At 35.5% G+C, this 17,991-nt stretch overlaps 1 protein-coding gene across 1 annotated transcript; it reads right to left on the minus strand.

Annotated features, from left to right (window-relative positions):
• Positions 1 to 4,685: 4,685 nt before the first annotated feature.
• On the minus strand, positions 4,686 to 6,479 carry LOC113005602. Its single transcript, XM_039446445.1, has 2 exons — positions 5,813 to 6,479; positions 4,686 to 5,648 (listed from the first exon to the last, which is right to left on the minus strand). The coding sequence occupies exon 2, from the start codon at positions 5,640 to 5,642 to the stop codon at positions 4,875 to 4,877; it is 768 nt and encodes a 255-aa protein (XP_039302379.1). The 5' UTR covers positions 5,643 to 5,648; positions 5,813 to 6,479; the 3' UTR covers positions 4,686 to 4,874.
• Between the last annotated feature and the right edge of the window lie 11,512 nt (positions 6,480 to 17,991).

Below are 17,991 nucleotides of genomic sequence, written 5' to 3' on the forward strand. Positions count from 1 at the left end.
TATCATAAAAAATTATTGATAATTTTATGTAATTTTTAAGAGTATTAAACACGCAATAATATTGATAATTACATATTTTAAAATTAACTAATTATAAAAATGTTTTGAGAATTTTTATTTACCTTGTTTAGTTAGCAGAAGAAACAAATTACCGATAATTGGATAACCTGGTATTTTATTCGGATTAGTTTTCCGAATCGTTCATAATGGACGTAAAAATGGTATACAAAGTACACCATTAAAATGAAAATAAGTAATAATAATGTAATAAACATAACGATATTATTACTTATTCGCTGCATTCGCTTCTGTTGACAGAACCTGTTGATATTATTACGATTACGCATTACTCTACAATTTTTGAAAACGCATTGGCGTTGACGGAATTCAAACCTAATAGCGATTTCGTCTGGGGCGCATTAGTGTGCCACTTTACCGGTGTACACCCAGCTGAAATCACTATAAGATTTTGGGACCTAATACGCTAATACTAAGCTAATCGTACACTTATGATATCGTTAATAAAAAGTTATATTTGAAGTAAAGCTGATTTGAACAGGAAGAAGCTTACGTATTGAGTATCGCGCGAACATTCTCACTAACCCTTTGATTATTTAGCCTTAAATATTTTTAAAATAAACTATATAAACTATATAAATAATTAAAACCTGTTCTTGCCCAGACTAATATAATCAAACAAACTATTAAAAATGGTACCGGAGCATAAAAAAATATTATTGATGACAAAAGCACGCTTGCAAAAATCAATTTTGCAACTAATTGTTATAAACAAATTACTAAAAATTAACTGTAGAGGAAAATTGATTACTCCAATCGATTCTACGAGAAAAATAACTCAAGAAACATATATAACGCTTTCGTAATTGTTATAAACAAATTAGTTGCAAAATTTATTTTTGCAACATTTTTTTAGTAATTTTTTCCGTAGAATTGATTGGCGCAATTAGTTCTCTTTTAGAGTAAATTTTTAATAATTTGTTTATACCAATTGGTTGCAAAATTGAATTTTGTAAAGTTCTTTTTACATCAATAATGTTTTTCCATGCCTTGGTTCTATTTCCAATTCCAATTTTTTTGATTATTTTTGTAAATTGCATAATTTTTTTAAAAGCACCGTATTGACATCAATTGATTCACCTTATTATTCAGTACATAAAACATTCGGTATATTTATTGAAAAATTAATAGTTTATAATATATTTTATATTCTATAAAAATGCCAGAATAAACTATAAAATCTAAAATACTGATTTCTTAGTCTTGCTATTTTTACAAATTTTTATTTAGAACAATTAGATTTAAATTATATAAAAGAATTCATATAATTCCTATAACCTTCATATGGCTTTGAAAAATAGATTTCTTCAAAAATTTATTGTACTATTATTTGTCCCCCTTTAGCTCATACAACTTTTATCTGAAATGTTTTTCCGTATTTTCAATATTTTTTGAGATCATTACTTGGGATATTTCAAATGAGACACTCTGTATCTTTAATGTACATATGTCCTATTCAATGAGAGAAACCCAACAGGCCGGACAAAAACTTTTTTCGCGCATACTCCATCTACAAAATGGCCCAAGCGTGCCTATCTAATTGTAAGTATACGGTACTGATTTGGATAGCTTCTCTTGTTGAAGAAAATATACGTAATAAATGGATTGCTCGGTGCTTGTGCTCTGCTGTTGCACACACGCAAAGCCGAGCACCTATATGTCTCGCTGCGATGTTCGTTGATTGGAACACCATGATAATGCAGGAGTTCATATGATAATGGAATTAAAAATGCCGATATTATCGACATTATTAGTTCCACTTAGAAGATGGCGCAGGACCGTCGGAGTTCGGCCGTCACTCCAGCATCGTCTTAAGGGGTTATTTAAAAATATGATATCTTCTATCTCGATGTCTATTAATTCGCAAGGATGAAAAATATCGGGTATTTCAGGGAATGTGGTTAAATCGTTGTTCTCAAGGAAATCTCGAATGGGGATTTCTTTCGTTAAAGTGTCGTTGTTGTCGACATTAATCAAGTCAAATTCGAATGAATCGTCGTTGATCACCGGTACAAATTCCAAGAGAAATAGATCTTGAGGGTAATTAGGGGATTCTTTCTTGAAGGGTATTGGAGGGGGTTGTAACCGAACTCGACGTGATATTGTTACTTTAGAGATAACCGGAATTAATAGAGAAAGGCTCTTAAAAGCTAGATATTGTTGGTCGCTTGATATCGACGGTTGCCACTTGTTTTTTAATTAACCGAAAACAAGAAAGGTAATCACCGGGCGGGCCGTACCGGTAATCACGTCACTTACCCGATGAAGTACACCCTTAGTCACGGTGTCGATCGACCTGGTATCCTGCAGCAGCACGTCTCTCCGTCCCGCTGATTCTAGATCAAATCCCTCGGTTTCTCGGTGCCTCGGCACAGTGGATGCTCAGCGAATTACGTCTCGTAGTTGTCGTTTAATCGCGCGATTGTTCGCGTTCGTTGACGGACGTGCGTGGAACGCGGTGGGAGTTGATCTCGAGTGAAATAATACAACTCGCTATAATACAACTCGCTACTTGTAAGTATATCATATAGTTTATTGCGTAAAATTACATGTGAAATGACGCGTCCATGATATTGTGCCGTATAATCGTTTTTCCGCGATTACTCGCACATTCGTTCATGCTCTCACACACTTAGTCTAGACGATGATGCGTCGTCACGCACGGCGTTTTTACACGCGAGTTTCTAACGCGTGATGTTTGAAAATTAACGTCCGCACGGTCGATTGCCCTTGAGCACCGTGGGTTCGAAGTTAATAAAAGAAAATAATTATTAAAAAAATATAAACTTTGTTCACGATTTGCATCACTGGCGAAACGATTACGTTTGTCCACACCGCGATATTATTCTCGGGTCGTCGCGAGATATTCTCTTGCCCGTTCGCGATTGCGGAACGAAACTTCTCATCCAGGCGGGATGATTCCAAACGACTCGCTTCTAAGCGGCTCACTCTGCGACTCTCGCTACTTGCGACGATTCCAACGTCGCGAGGCTCTCTCGCCCCACCACGTTGGGTGTCTTCGTTTTTCGGCTGGTCTTTGGATGTCTCGAGGCTTTTCTCTTTCTCCTCTCCTTTTCTCGCACACGCTGTGTCATTGGCGTTTGGTAACTTTCGAATATATTTAGAGTCACTGGTACAGGTCTCACTAACACTTCTCGGATTAACGTTCGACTTTAGACGGATTATTCTATTCAGCTCGCTCGCTAGGATTCGAATCCCCGAACCTACCCGCTGCTCAGGTATTATCGCTGTCCCCGCGGTTCCCCCTCTTTTTGCCTAGCCCAACTTACATTTCAGCTATTCCTTACAAGCGCGCCTGCTGGCTAGTGCCATCTGGCTGCGTTACGATATTTTATATACAATCTTATTTCTTACACGTGTATAATATAATATAAAATAAAATAAATGCTTTGAATATTTAACGTGTTATCGCTAGTTGTTCTAACTTATATATAAAAGAATAAAATATAGTAAACAAATAAAATAATTAAAAAAATAGAATAATTTTATATATATATATATATATATGAAATTTAGAATGAAACAAAATAAATTTAAAATAAAATAACGTATATGTCTTTTAATGATTTTTTAACTTTTCTCTTATCTTACTCGTCGTCGTTAACGCTCGCTTGAGTGACGGGTCGTTGGTCTGCCTTGTCTTTTGTTTCTTCTGCGGCATTGTCGGGCACCTCGGCGTAATAGCCCTTCGCGGCGTCTTTGGTTCTGCGTCGCTCTCTCTTTTTCTTTCCCTTGATGTTGGTGTGTCCGTTCTTGTCTCTTTTTCCCCCTTTCCCCCCCTCTCTCTCTCTCTCATTCTTGACGAATCTGCTGCTGCGAATCCGCTGCTAGCTTCAACATCATAAAATTTTCAACTTGTAGACATTATTTCAGATTGTTGACTTGAAACATGTAAAAACAGAAAATTTCTATGTAAGAAGGACATAAACAATTTTGCATTGATTATTGTGTTCAAATCAGTTAATATTAATGTTATCGTTAAAATTATACCAACCTTAAAATACATCTGGTATGGGTTTCGAACGAGTAACACACTGTTAGCAAAGTGACAGTGCTTCACGACGACAAACGATACAGTAGTCAGGGTATGGACACTTCCGTATATTAAAGTCAAGCTGTATTTCTGCGCCATCTGGGCGAATAGACAAATTTTTGGAACTAAAAGCTTAGGATTTCTACTCGATCGGTCAATTGAGTCTTTTTTAATAAGTTTTATTCTTTTTCCATACCCTAGGATTGAACTTTTATCACTCTTCAGCTTTTCTCTTTTTCTTTTCATATTAAAGAGAAAAAGAGAAAAGGTAAATCGTGCAAATGTTCAGTCCTAGGATATGGAAAAAGGAACAAGCTTAATAATTTTATATAATAAATATTGTATTTTATATTAATTTATTACATGTAATAAAAATCAACACTTATATATTTTTAATGTATTTTTATTTAATAAAATATTGTTTGTATACACAAAAAGAGATGTAATAATCATAACTTATATATGCATATACATATCATATAATCATATTAATACAATAGTATAAAAAATAATTATTATTTTATACTTATAATAATACATAATTGTATAATGTATATAATAATGATGTATACAATAATAATATATATAATAATTTCTAGTAGTATATATAAGGATTATATAATGTATATGATGTATATAATTTTTAATTATTATAAATTTTCTGTTTTCCATGATTATGAATCAATTCTTATGTTTTCTAAAAATAATGAAGCATGTTCATCATATACTCGTTAATGCTAATTTAATTTTTGTACAAAATTTTGAAAAAATTAGGCTTTTTTCTTATGTTTTTAATTTGCATATCTATAAATATTTTTTGTGTATTACTTAGTGCAGAATATTTTTTCCAAAAATTAAGAGTAGTAAATTTAGTAGCATACTTCAGCCGTTGTTTGTAACTTATCAGATTCTTACGCAAGGCATTATTTTGTTTTGTAAGCATTCTACATTTATCGTACATTTCTTTCGCTATTGGATTCAAGGACTTCTTTCTAGTTATATTGCTAAGTATAAGTCTATGAATACGGCTTATAGAACTTTTAGACATTGTTACGCTTAGATTAAACGGTTGTGTTGTTTGTTGTTCCTCGTCAATATTTACATGGTTTTCCAAAGTGATATTTTCTTCTTGGACTTGACTTGTACTAGGTAGATTCATACTAGGAGAAATATCAGCTTCAACTGTTTCAATTATTTCAGAAATTTCTTGGATTTGATTAAGTTGAGAAACTTGATCACTTTCATCTGTTCTAATTATTAAATTTTGATTTGGAATGGCATTATGCTTTAATCGTCTACGATGCAAACTAAAAATGTACGAGTTTTCATTAAAATGGCAACTTCTACATTTTTTAATTTCTTCTGCTGGTAGATTTGATATCCATGGTATTGATATTGCCTCTAGCCATTTTTTTAAGAGGAGATTATTTTTAGGAAAATAATGTCCAGGAGCTCTAGCAGGAGATGAGCAATGTGGAATTATACATTTCCATCCCACTTTATTGGCCATTTTATTCTAAAGTTAAATTGTTCAATAAAATAAAATTAATATTATAATGCAAATGTTTTATATTCAAGGAAAAGATTAAAAGATTAAATTAAAAAAGATTAAATTATATGATATTATTAAATTGTTATTCATATTTAATATTAACATAGATAATTTATATGTGTACATACCTAACCTAAAAATATTTAAATTTTTTTAAATATTAATCCCCGACTGTTGTATTACCGGAACAATCACACCTACAAATTCGATGGGAGGAATACAAACCACAGGACGATATTACTCGTCCCAGCAGGCTGATTGTCTTGGAGCAAATATTTTAAAGCAAAAATATGACTTATTTTACCACTCCAAACGGACTTTACCACTTGACTGCACTTGATGACATAACATGACATGACCGATCGGGTAGAAATCCTGAACTTTTAGTTCCAAAAATCTGTCTATTCGCCCAGATGGCGCAGAAATACAGCTTGACTTTAATATACGGAAGTGTCCATACCCTGACAGTAGTCCAGTTCGGCGTGTATGTCGTATTTATACTCATATTTTATACCCATAGATTGCTATACCGGTTTCACCTACCGTTGGATTAAGTGGATGTATTTGTATTCGGCGCAGAAGATGCGAATTTAAGGGGATTCTAAAGTCGTCTGTTTTACCGACATTTTTTATTTTAACTAATTTTTTAATTAGCTTTATAGAATCGCAAAACTCTTTTATAGAATTAAAGTACGCACCAAAATCTAGAGGAATAAGATCAATCTCATGTGAAAAACGAAAAAAAATTTCTTATTTGGTACGTAGAGCTATCACATGATGAAAATATTTGCTTAGTGTGCAAAATCTACGATATATATATACAAAATGAAACCTTATTCCCCTAGGGATAACATATACGAATAATATCGTGCAATTCAAACTAAGATTGAAAGCCTAGAAAAAAAGATTAGCTCAAATAAAATTTGTATAATTGCAAATCCAGATTCAGGACGATGAAAGAGGAGTCTCTCTATAAAAATAGTTGCTGACTCTTGCGATAGATGGTGCCGCCATCGTCATGTAAGACTGTTCGTAAATCCTGTTCGTATATCGCCAGACTGGCTAGACATTTAAGTCTGTTCGTGTATAAAAATGTATACATTTTTTACAATTACGAGTTTTCGCTTTTTCTCTCCCAAATGTATCTCATTGCATACATTTTTGAATATTGTAATGCAATATAATGCATATAATGAAATCGCAAGTACATTTCTACAAAATGCGTGCGTGCAATGAGACTCCTCTTTTCATCGTCTTGTATCTAGATTTGTAATTATAAAAATTTTATTTGAGCTAATCTTTTTTCTAAACTTTCAATCTTACTTTGAATTGCACAATATTATTCGCATATATTATCTTTAGGGGAATAAGGTTTCATTTTGTGTATATATATCAGAGATTTTGCACACTAAGCAAATATTTTCATCATGTGACAGCTGTACGTACCAAATAAAAAATTTTTTTCGTTTTTCACATAAAATTGATCTTATGTAGCTGGATGTCTATAAGCGCGTGTCCTGCATGTGTACGTGTTGTAAGCGTAGGTGCAAGCATGTGTGTGTGCGTGCGTGCGTGGAAGCGTATTTGTTTTGCGAGCAAGCGTGTCTACATGTGTATGGCTGCGTGCGTGCCTGCGTGCGCATGTGTATGTGCGTGCATGTGTGCGTGTGTATATGTGTAATTTGAGAGAAGAAAGAGCAGGGATTCTCATTCAAAATAAAATACATAAGAAACTTTGACATATAAAGGCAAACTAGCAAGTAACTGCAAGAAATACACTTATACGCTTCTAAATAGATCAGACTATCCAGAACAATTAACAAAAATGCGCAGGTCTACTAAATTGTTTAAATTATATAACGAGTTTATATGTCAAAGTTTCTTATGTATTTTATTTTGAATTAGAATCCCTACTTTGACGAATCTGCTGCTGCGAATCCGCTGCTAGCTTCAACATCATAACTTTCTTTACGGCTGTTTTTCTTGTTGTTCTTTTTGCGTGCATTCTTGCGTGCATTCTTGCGTGCATTCTTGCTTGCATTTTTGCGTGTATTTTTGCGTACATTCTTGCTGTTCTTCTTGCGTGCATTTTTGCATGCATTCTTGTTGTTTTTCTTGCGTGGTCAAGGTCTTAGTTATCAGGAATATCAATGGTTAATGGGGCGATTACAATGGAGAAGGGATAAGAAGTTACAGCAAAGGGATGGTTTTGGAGTGTAGGATCTTCTGACAAATCACTATAGGTGCAAAACTTTGTTTCCGGATATTTAGGTAGATTTTGTGATTTGAAGAAATCTAGACTGTAATGTCTTTTCATTGGGTGGGAGCTATTTTTTATATGATCCTGAATAAAATCAGACTGTTGCTCGCTGCGACTGTTTCGACGGCGTGAGGTTCTCTCGGCTCTCCCACTCTTTCGAACTCTTTACGCTCGGCCAATCGTGACTTCTTGATCTACATTAGAAACGAAACTATTGCTGTTTATCAGTGCGCGGCTCAAGTACGACGGAATCTATGCGATATCTCATGTGTATTACGCTCAACAGCGCCGAATACGCGTTGATCTGCATTAGAAATCAATCTATTGCCGTTCATAACATGCGGCTGTGTATGCCGCGTTCACCGCTGCTGCGGTATGGATTGCGGGTCAGCGCTTCACGCGCAGCGGGTATGATCGGCGAAAGATGGCCGCCATTTTTCCGACGCGGTCTATTACTCTTTAACTTTTATTTCTAAGTCGAGTTTTTGGTCATCAGGGAGCTCAATGGTTAACGGGGAGATTACAATAGAGAGGGGACAAGAAGTTAGAGCAAAGGGATGGTTTTGGAGTGTAAGATCTTCTTCTGACAAATCACTAGGGGTGCACTACTTTATTTCCGGAAATTTAGGTAGATTTTGTGATTTGAAAAAGTCTGGACTGTAATATCTTTTTATTGAGTGGAGGCTATTTCTTATATCATTCACGTTGATGAATTTTATCGTAGGGATTTCGTATTTTATAATCAACAATTTTTTTAATTCCTTGAGGTCTTACTTTAGCAAGTTGTACATTTTATAGAACTTAGGAACGGGTTGGGTGGAGTTGCTCCAGTGGCTTTTGAGGTGAAACTTTTAACGTTGCGACAGACGAATCTTGAGCGCCAGGGACTTGCGCAGCGTAACATAACCTTTTGACCGATTGGCCGCGCACAAAGTACCCACGCTACTTCGCCCTTTCTCTCAGTCATGTGGAAAGATGTTCAACGCCTTGGCTGCGTCGGCGTTGGCCTCCCATGTCTTCTTGAATTTTGGTCTCAGCTAGCTGCATCGCTCGATTGTTAGTAAACTGCGCAGTATGTATTAAATGCGAGTTTGCGATACGTTATATCAGAGCGGGTGGGGATTTATTCGTGAATAACGACGCGTGAGTTGTATTGAAATATTACAAAGTTTATTTCATAATGTATATGCTGGTCCCGCGTATACGAAATGCTGCACAATCGTTTATTACGCTGTTCCTTCGATTCATGCGCGGACACACTCACTTACACTTATAATCTCTCGTTTGAACGTGCCGTCGCACGCCGCAGGTTTGCGTCTTTACGCGTATGTCTCTAACGCGGTCGATGTTGCAATTAAGTCCACGCGGCTGATCGCACACAAGCACCGCGGGCTCACGAATAAAAGATAAACTAATTGAATTGGTTTCACAAACTAAAGATAGTATAATTGCTAACTAGAAAACTATCGCGAAGAGTTTTCTTGACGAGAGAACTTCTCACGATCCTGGATAAAACCAGACAGTCGCTCGCTGCGACTGTTTTGACGGCGTGGGGTTTTCTCGGCCCTCCCACTTCTTTTCACTCTCAGCCAATCGTGGTCTCTTGATCTGCATTAGAAACGAAACTATTGCTGTTTACCAGCGCGCGGCTCAAGTATGACGGAATCTATGCGATATCCCATGTGTATTACGCTTAACAGCGCCAAATACGCGTTGATCTGTATTAGAAACCAATCTATTGCCGTTCACAACGTGCGGCTGTGTATGCCGCCGCTCACCGCTGCTGCGGTATCGATCGCGGGTCAGCGCTTCACGCGCAGCGGGTGTGATCGGCGAAAGATGGCCGCCATTCCTCGACGCGATCTAATACACTTTAACTTCTATTTCTAAGACGAGTTCTTGGTCATCAAGGAGCTCAATGATTTACAGGAAGATTACAATAGAGAAGGGATAAGAAGTTAGAGTAAAGGGATAATTTTGGAGTGTAGGATTTTCTTCTGACAAATCACTAGGGGTGCAAGATTTTATTTCCGGAAATTTAGGTAGATTTTGTGATTTGAAGAAGTTTGGACTGTAATGTCTTTTTATTGGGTGGAGGCTATTTCTTATATCATTTATGTTGTTGAATTCTATTATAGGAGTTTTATATCTTATAATTGACAATTCTTCTAATTTACGGTGGTCTCACTTTAGCAAGTTGTACATTTTATAGAACTCAGGAAAGGGCGTGGAGTTGTACAAGTGGGTGAGATGGAGATTTGGTTGGGTGAAGCTTGTGAGGAGAAACTTTTAACGTCGCGACGGACGAATCTCAAACGCCACGGGCTCGCGCAGCGTAACATAACCTTTCGACCGGTTGGCCGCAGACAGTATGTTTTCTACTTCTAAGTTAAGTTCTTAGACATCATAGAGATCAATAGTTAATGAGGAGGTTACAAAGGAGAAGGAATAAGAAGTTAGAGCAAAGGGATGGTTTTGAAATGTAGGATTTTCTTCTGACAAATCACTAGGGCTGCAAGACTTTATTTCCGGAAATTTAAGTAGATTTTGTGATTTGAAAAAGTCTGGACTGTAATGTTTTTTTATTGGGTGGAGGATATTTCTTATATCATTTACGTCGATGAATTCTTTTGTAGGAGTTTTGTATCTTATAATCGACAATTCTTCTTATTCATGGAGGTCTTACTTTAGCAAGTTGTACATTTTATAGAACTCAGGAAAGGTCGTGGAGTTGTTCAAGTGAGTGAGATGGAGATTTGGTTGTGTGAAGCTTGTGAGGTGAAACTTTTAATTTCGCGATAGACGAATCTCAAACGCCAGGGGCTCGCACAGCGTAACATAACCTTTCGACCAGTTGGCCGCAGCCAGTATGTCTTCTACTTTTAAGTTAAGTTCGTAGACATCAGAGAGTTTAATGTTTAATGGGGAGATTACAATGGAAAAGGGATAAGAAGTTAGAGCAAAGGGATGGTTTTGGAATGTAGGATCTGCTTTTGACAAATCACTATGGATGCAAGATTTTATTTCCGAAAATTTAGGTAGATTTTATGATTTGAAGAAGTTTGGACTGTAATGTCTTTTTATTGGGTGGAGGCTATTTCTTATATCATTTATGTTATTGAATTCTCTTATAGGAGTTTTGTATCTTATAATCGACAATTCTTCTAATTCATGGAGGTCTCACTTTAGCAAGTTGTACATTTTATAGAACTCAGGAAAGGGCGTGGAGCTGTACAGGGGGGTGAGATGGAGATTTGGTTGAGTGAAGCTTGTGAGGTGAAACTTAACGTCGCGACGGACGAATCTCAAACGCCACGGCCTCGCGCAGCGTAACATAACCTTTTGACCGGTTGGCCGCAGACAGTACGTTTTCTACTTCTAAGTTAAGTTCTTAGACATCAGAGAGATCAAGTTAATGGGGAGATTACAAAGGAGAAGGGATAAGAAGTTAGAGCAAAGAGATGGTTTTGAAATGTAGGATCTTTTTTTGACAAATTACTATGGGTGCAAGATTTTATTTTCGACAATTTAGGTAGATTTTGTGTTTTGAAAAAGTCAACTGTAATGTCTTTTCATTGGGTTGGGGCTATTTTTTATATCATTTACTTCGATGAGTTCTTTTATAGAAGTTTCGTATTTTATAATCGACAGTTCTTTTAATTCACGGAAGTCTCATAACTTAGCAAGTTGCACATTTTATATAACTCAAGAAAGGTCGTGGATTGCTTCAGTGGCTTTTGAGGTGGAACTTTTAACGTCGCAACAAATCTCGAACGCGAGGGACTTGCGCAGCGTAACATAACCTTTCGACTGGTTGGCCGCAACCAGTTTGTTTTCTACTTTTAAGTTAAGTTCTTAAACATTAGGGAGCTCAATGGTGAATGAGAGATTATGGAGAAGGGATAAGAAGTTAGAGCAAAGGGATGGTTTGGTTCCAATGTTACGTACGTTTTTCACGGCTAGATTAAAGGGTTGTTCGCGTCGCATGCTCCAAGAGCACTTGGATCACTTGAACTAATGTTGTGATTGGTGATAAAAGTGATTCAAGTAATCCAAGTGCTCTTGGAGCATGCGACGCGAACAAATCTTAAGTGTCAACGTGGGCCCGAAAGCGCTAATAGTTCAGGAGGCCATCTATTTAATGTTTTCCTTCATTGAGTTAGATATAATTAGTATCCACAGATAAATTAAATAGTTTGAAAAATTTATTTATCAGTTAAATTTTTTTTTTAACATTATTAAATAAATAACTCAAGGTTTCGATGTCTCAACAATATTTTATTTCTTAAGATAATTTTTTTAGTTTTCTCACGACTAATATCTTGGACAATACCTTTGTAAGACAAAGATATTGTTAAATCACTCTCTATTGAAATATAGATGAGCAATAGAAGAGCGTTGAACTTTTCTTCTTCTAGCGATAACCTGAATCTACTTTTTATTATTGATAATTTTAAAAATGATCTCCCTAATAAACGTTTGCAATACGTGAGATTTTTGCATGCTTGGTATAAATTACTTGTATAAAAATTTTAATGTTTTTTTATCTTTAAAATTATCAATCTTTTTTTGATAGAACGAGTTGGTCAGTATATGCATTATCTTATAAATTTGTACTCAAAATTTTAAGAATTTCTGTCATTTTTAATACGTAGAATAGAGGAATTACCTTAAGAAATAAAGGTTTTTAATATTATAATTTTATTGAAATTGTTTGAACTATTTATTATTATCTATTTATTTTGAATAAATAGAAGATTGATATGATTATTTTTTTTTAGTTTTATTCAAAATAATTAATGGAAAATAAAAATTTGTAATAGTTTTAAATTAATTTAAAAAGCAGCAGTGAAAGTTTTCTGGATTATAGGTTCCTAGGCAATCAAACGTCTAGTCCGCCTAATGGATAATCCAGTCAGGCTTTTGGTTTTTCTCGTGATGAGTTTTACGAGTTTTTTATTCCCATTGCTATGATGCATGGATAAGAGGTATTGTTTGCATTTGAAAATTTTCCATCTTACTTAGCTTATCAATTAATGTAAACGCATTTATTTTCATGGCACGTGTAACGATTTCCATACGAAACTCAAAAAATTTGTTTTAATTCGTCACGGTGGCTTCACAGAAGATTACTCAAGGAAGAGCTGAAACGTATAAATTGCGCATTACAATTTAAAAACTGAATATATGTACTTTAAACAGAAACTAGATTAGAGCAAAAAAATAAGACAAATCGCGCTGGGTATCAATGTGAATTTATCAATTGTAATTACATAACACAAGTCGCAATTTAATCCTGATTATTACATAAAATAATAGCAAACGTTTCTATTTAATATAAAGTCATCTTCACTGCAAAGATGGATATGTTGAACGGAGGAATAAAAAGCCTATACCTCTTGAAATCCCTCACTGGTTTTTGAACTAGATTCGCCAAACGTTTTACATAATTTTTTAAGTCAAAGTCAATGGACTCTCTCATTTTCAGTGGCCACACGCACCATTTCATCCAAGAAATCTTTTAACTAATTATAACAAAATAACACTGACTTGGTGACATACAAAACGTCGTTCTGGATACGACTGTTTTGTATATTGTTACGTCAGTTATGTAATTAGAATTGATAAATTCACATTTATACCAAGCACAGCTTGTTCTATTTTTTGCTCTAATGTTGTTGTTTGATTTTGAATTTCATCTTTATTGTTATAAATATGTATATTTGTTATTATACATATACTTTTGATTATACTTTACTTGCACCCCACTCATACCAAACAGAAACATTTGCTGTTACATAAGCTGTTGCATAAAGCTTACAGTATTGCAAAGCAAGTAGCAAGATTGCAAAAATCTTGTAGGGTTGCTACAAATACTGAAAAATATTCAAAGTATTATTCGCATTTTATAACTGGCGCAACAGCCATTGACTTTTAAGGAATGAATTGATTTGATATATGTGGAAATATTTGTATAACTGCCCTTGTGCAAAGTTGCACCCCCCCTCCTCTCTTTATACTTTAAATTTCTCAATGTAAGAATAATTTTATTGAAAATTGGAGATTACATAATATTTTGATTTTCCCGTGCGAGGCGTACCGAGCGAAAAAATGTGGTTGTTACTGTGCATTATGTAGCTACAGAAAACAAGAACGTTTTGCACGGAATGTACATATATTTAAGAAAATTAAGAGGCGTACAGACAATTAAGAAGATTAACATAATCTTTTATATCAAAGTTTACATCTTGCGTAATTTTGATGGATATTGATTTAAAAAATTTGAAGATAATTTATTTTCAAAGATTTAAAGAAAATTCCAGTTAAAGGTTATTGTGCGCAAGTATCTATATTTAATATATAAAATATAAGTTCATAAAATATTAACACATTTTTCCCTTTTTTCAATAAACACGATTATTTTATGATCTTCAGCGGTAAATTACATTTAATAAATCCAAGAAAAAATTATGCGGAAGCCCACATGGTATCTGATCTATACGTTCATTTAATAGATTAGATGCTTGTTCTTTGTATGATATGTAAACTTTTTGCAAATCTAAATCGGTAAATAGTCGTTTCACGCGTTTGACTTTCTCCGAATCCGAAAATCCGTAACATTCCTGCGTAGAAAAAAAAAGGATTTATATAACAACGTGATGAAATTTGATTAGGTGAAGTTTCTTATATCATTTACGTCGATGAATTCTTTTGTAGGAGTTTTGTATCTTATAATCGACAATTCTTCTAATTCATGGAGGTCTCACTTTAGCAAGTTGTACATTTTATAGAACTCAGGAAAGGGCGTGGATTGCTCCAGTGGCTTTTGAGGTGGAACTTTTAACGTTGCGACAAACGAATCTTGAACGCCAGAGGCTCGCGCAGCGTAACATAATCTTTCGACCGGTTGGCCGCAACCAGTATGTTTTCTCCTTTTAAGTTAAGTTCTTAAACATTAGGGAGCTCAATGGTGAATGAGAGATTATGGAGAAGGAATAAGAAGTTAGAGCAAAGGGATGGTTTTGGAGTGTTGGATCGTCTGACAAATTACTAGGAGTGTAACGAAGCGATCACCTGCATATAGGCACACGCGAATGGAAGTGTGCGTATGGTGCGGGGAGCGGGCGATGGATGGGCGTTGCGGTGTAAATTAAAACAAAGAAAAATCGCAATTATCACCAGGGGTCTCAAGCCCCCGAATTTTCCTGTTACTATGCGGCATTCTTTTGATAAAAAATTGCAATTCAATTACGATATCGCTCGTCCTGATACCGCGTCTCGCATTCATTACGCTCTCGACCACGGGCCAGAGTGCACGCTTCCGCACGTACGAAAATCATGAATTATAATTTGATACGAAATTGTTTGCTCTTTCTTTTTCTCTAAAGATGAGGATTAAGTAAAGAGTTGGGACACGAGTGGCTGCTTTAGAGTGTGCCAACGAAAGGTCAAATTCACCCGTTATTAATAATAAACGCGTGTATATTATACGATTATATTTGTGACTATCAAAAATAAATTCAGTGAAAACGATACTAAGTGAGGAAAAATTAAGTTTCATTCCTGCTGAGACAAGGGGTGCAAGACTTTATTTCCGAAAATTTAGAGTTTTTAATGACTCTAATCGTGGCATGACTTTGGAGAGGTTGCTTTTGAAATGCTTTTTTCTTTTCATTATTTTGTACTGGAAGCACATTAATATTATATCATATTTTTTTCAATTGCGTTTAAAATATCCGAATTCACAGGAGGCAAACTTGTGCTCTTGCCATCATCACTTTCGGAAAGTTTTCGAACTGGACGTTTTTGAGGGCCTTCTTTTACGGCTCTTTGATTTTTTGTCCATCATCCGAATCTAAGAATCGCTTCGGCAGCTTTTCTTTCGGGGAGAGATTCTAAAAGTAACATCATGTTACAATTTTCTGGATAATACGCGTCGATCAAAATCGGCTTAGCGGTTGCATGGCTGTAACCGAACGGATCGTCACGAGTATTACGGATCACGGCTGTGTGTATTGCCGATATTCCGGTAACAGTTCGGTTGCCACTAGTTTTTATTTGAAAAACGAGATAGATTCTACACAAAGCCCGCACTGCAACTTACCCAGGAGTGCGTTGTTTCGCCTTGCATCTTTACCCGTGTCCGTATTCTGTGGAACGTCAACGTCTGGTTGCTCGTCTTTTCGTGGTCTCGTTCACGGCTCGTTCTAACGCCCGACTTACGAGTGAATTCTGAAAATGCAATCCAGTTTTCACGTATCTTACTAGATACTTACACAGACTGTTCGTGAAGATCGCAGCGGTTCGGCAGACAATCTCTGGTCCACGTCTGGCTGGTCTTCACACTCGGGAATCGTTTTTCGTCTCAGGATACTCGCTCAATCAATGAAATAAATGTGAATGATCCTATATATTGGGTTGATAAACTGCAATAGTTTCGTTTCTACTGGAGATCAACGCTTGTTTGACAGTTTTAACGTAATAAACGTGGGATATCGCATAGATAACGTCGCAATTGAGCCACGCGTTGTTGTACGGCAATTCACACGCTTCTCATGAATATGTCGCGCGTTGAGATAGAAATGTTACGAGATACACGCGATTAAATAGTAACAAGACTATTTATTGTTTCAAGTACACATCTCATTTCGCGGTTCGAGTTTATTTCCGCACAATCGTTTCTTATTACTGTTCGCGCACACGCATTCTTTCACGCACACTCGCACTTGCACGACACGTCGTCATGCGTCACCCGCGGCGTTGCTACGCAAATATTTCACTCGCTGCATTAAAAATGCTAATAATTGAATAAAATAACCGCCGTAGTAGTTGATCGCCACGGCACTACACGACAGAACGAAAACATAAAAGAAATTTTAATGATTTAATGATTTAATAAACTTATTACTCGCGCAACCAAAACGCAAGATTTGATATAAATCTCTAAGTTAAGTATAATCCGTGTTCTGCTGCTGGTTTTAGAATTATTAACAAAGAGATTATGCGATTGGACTTACATCTCGTGTGCAAGAACAACAAATTTTCCTCAAATGAAAGATGATAAAAAACAATCTTGTTCTATTTTATTTTAGGAACGCGATACAAAAAATGGTTAAGAAATGATATAATAACTAAAAAAAATTTTTTAATCGAACACTTGTTTTTAAAACCTTTTTCAAAATTAAATACTTTCTGGCGTTTAATATAAAATGCTAAATTATTCATCAACAGATTTACTACTAGAAGCTATATAAAAAATACATATTTTTTTTTTTTATTACATTACTCCATTATCAAACAAATAAAAATTAAAATACTATCAATTCAAATAGCCAAATCTGCAGAAACAGATTTTGTGCAAAATATGCTATTAGCTTTTGATGGCAGAATGGCAATAAATATTGCACACAGTCTGATGTTGTCATTATCTGATGCTGTTGACAAACTGTCATCCAAAATAAGACACAGATTGCTGGCCATGTTATATCAGCATATTGCAGAAATTGAGCAGCATTTGCAACTCATACTCATTTTTTGCTGTTAGTTTGCCATTAGATTACTTGTATATGCAGATCCTGCTCAGTTTCTGCTGCCAATCTGCTGATAACATATTAACAGGCTTTGTCAATCAATTCTGAGGTTAATGTGAACATAGATATTGTAAATACTGTCCATGTTCTAAATAAATGTTAATGCTTGTGATTGTCGCAATTTAGTGTTGAGAATTTCTCGCCTGCCCGCCGATTTTCTCGTGGTGTTAGGTACCGTTAAGTACAGCTAACTAGCTCTCACACGAAGGACAGTTTTTTATTGCGACGTTGGACAATTTATTCCGGGTAACTTAGTGAATTGACGCTACCGTAGAGCGCGTCTGGCGCTCAACTTGAAATTATAGCGATATTGAGTCTCGCGTTTCTACTCTGCCGTCTTAGCGATCGAGGTAATTTCGTGTTCTCTTTCTTCTCTTTTTTTCATATGAAAGATTGAGATTTCATGCAATTTGATATGAAAGATTTCGATTTTATGTTACGTCCAGCCTTGAGGGAA

Source organism: Solenopsis invicta, chromosome 3 (genome assembly GCF_016802725.1).
Source record: "Solenopsis invicta isolate M01_SB chromosome 3, UNIL_Sinv_3.0, whole genome shotgun sequence".
NCBI lineage: Eukaryota > Metazoa > Arthropoda > Insecta > Hymenoptera > Formicidae > Solenopsis > Solenopsis invicta.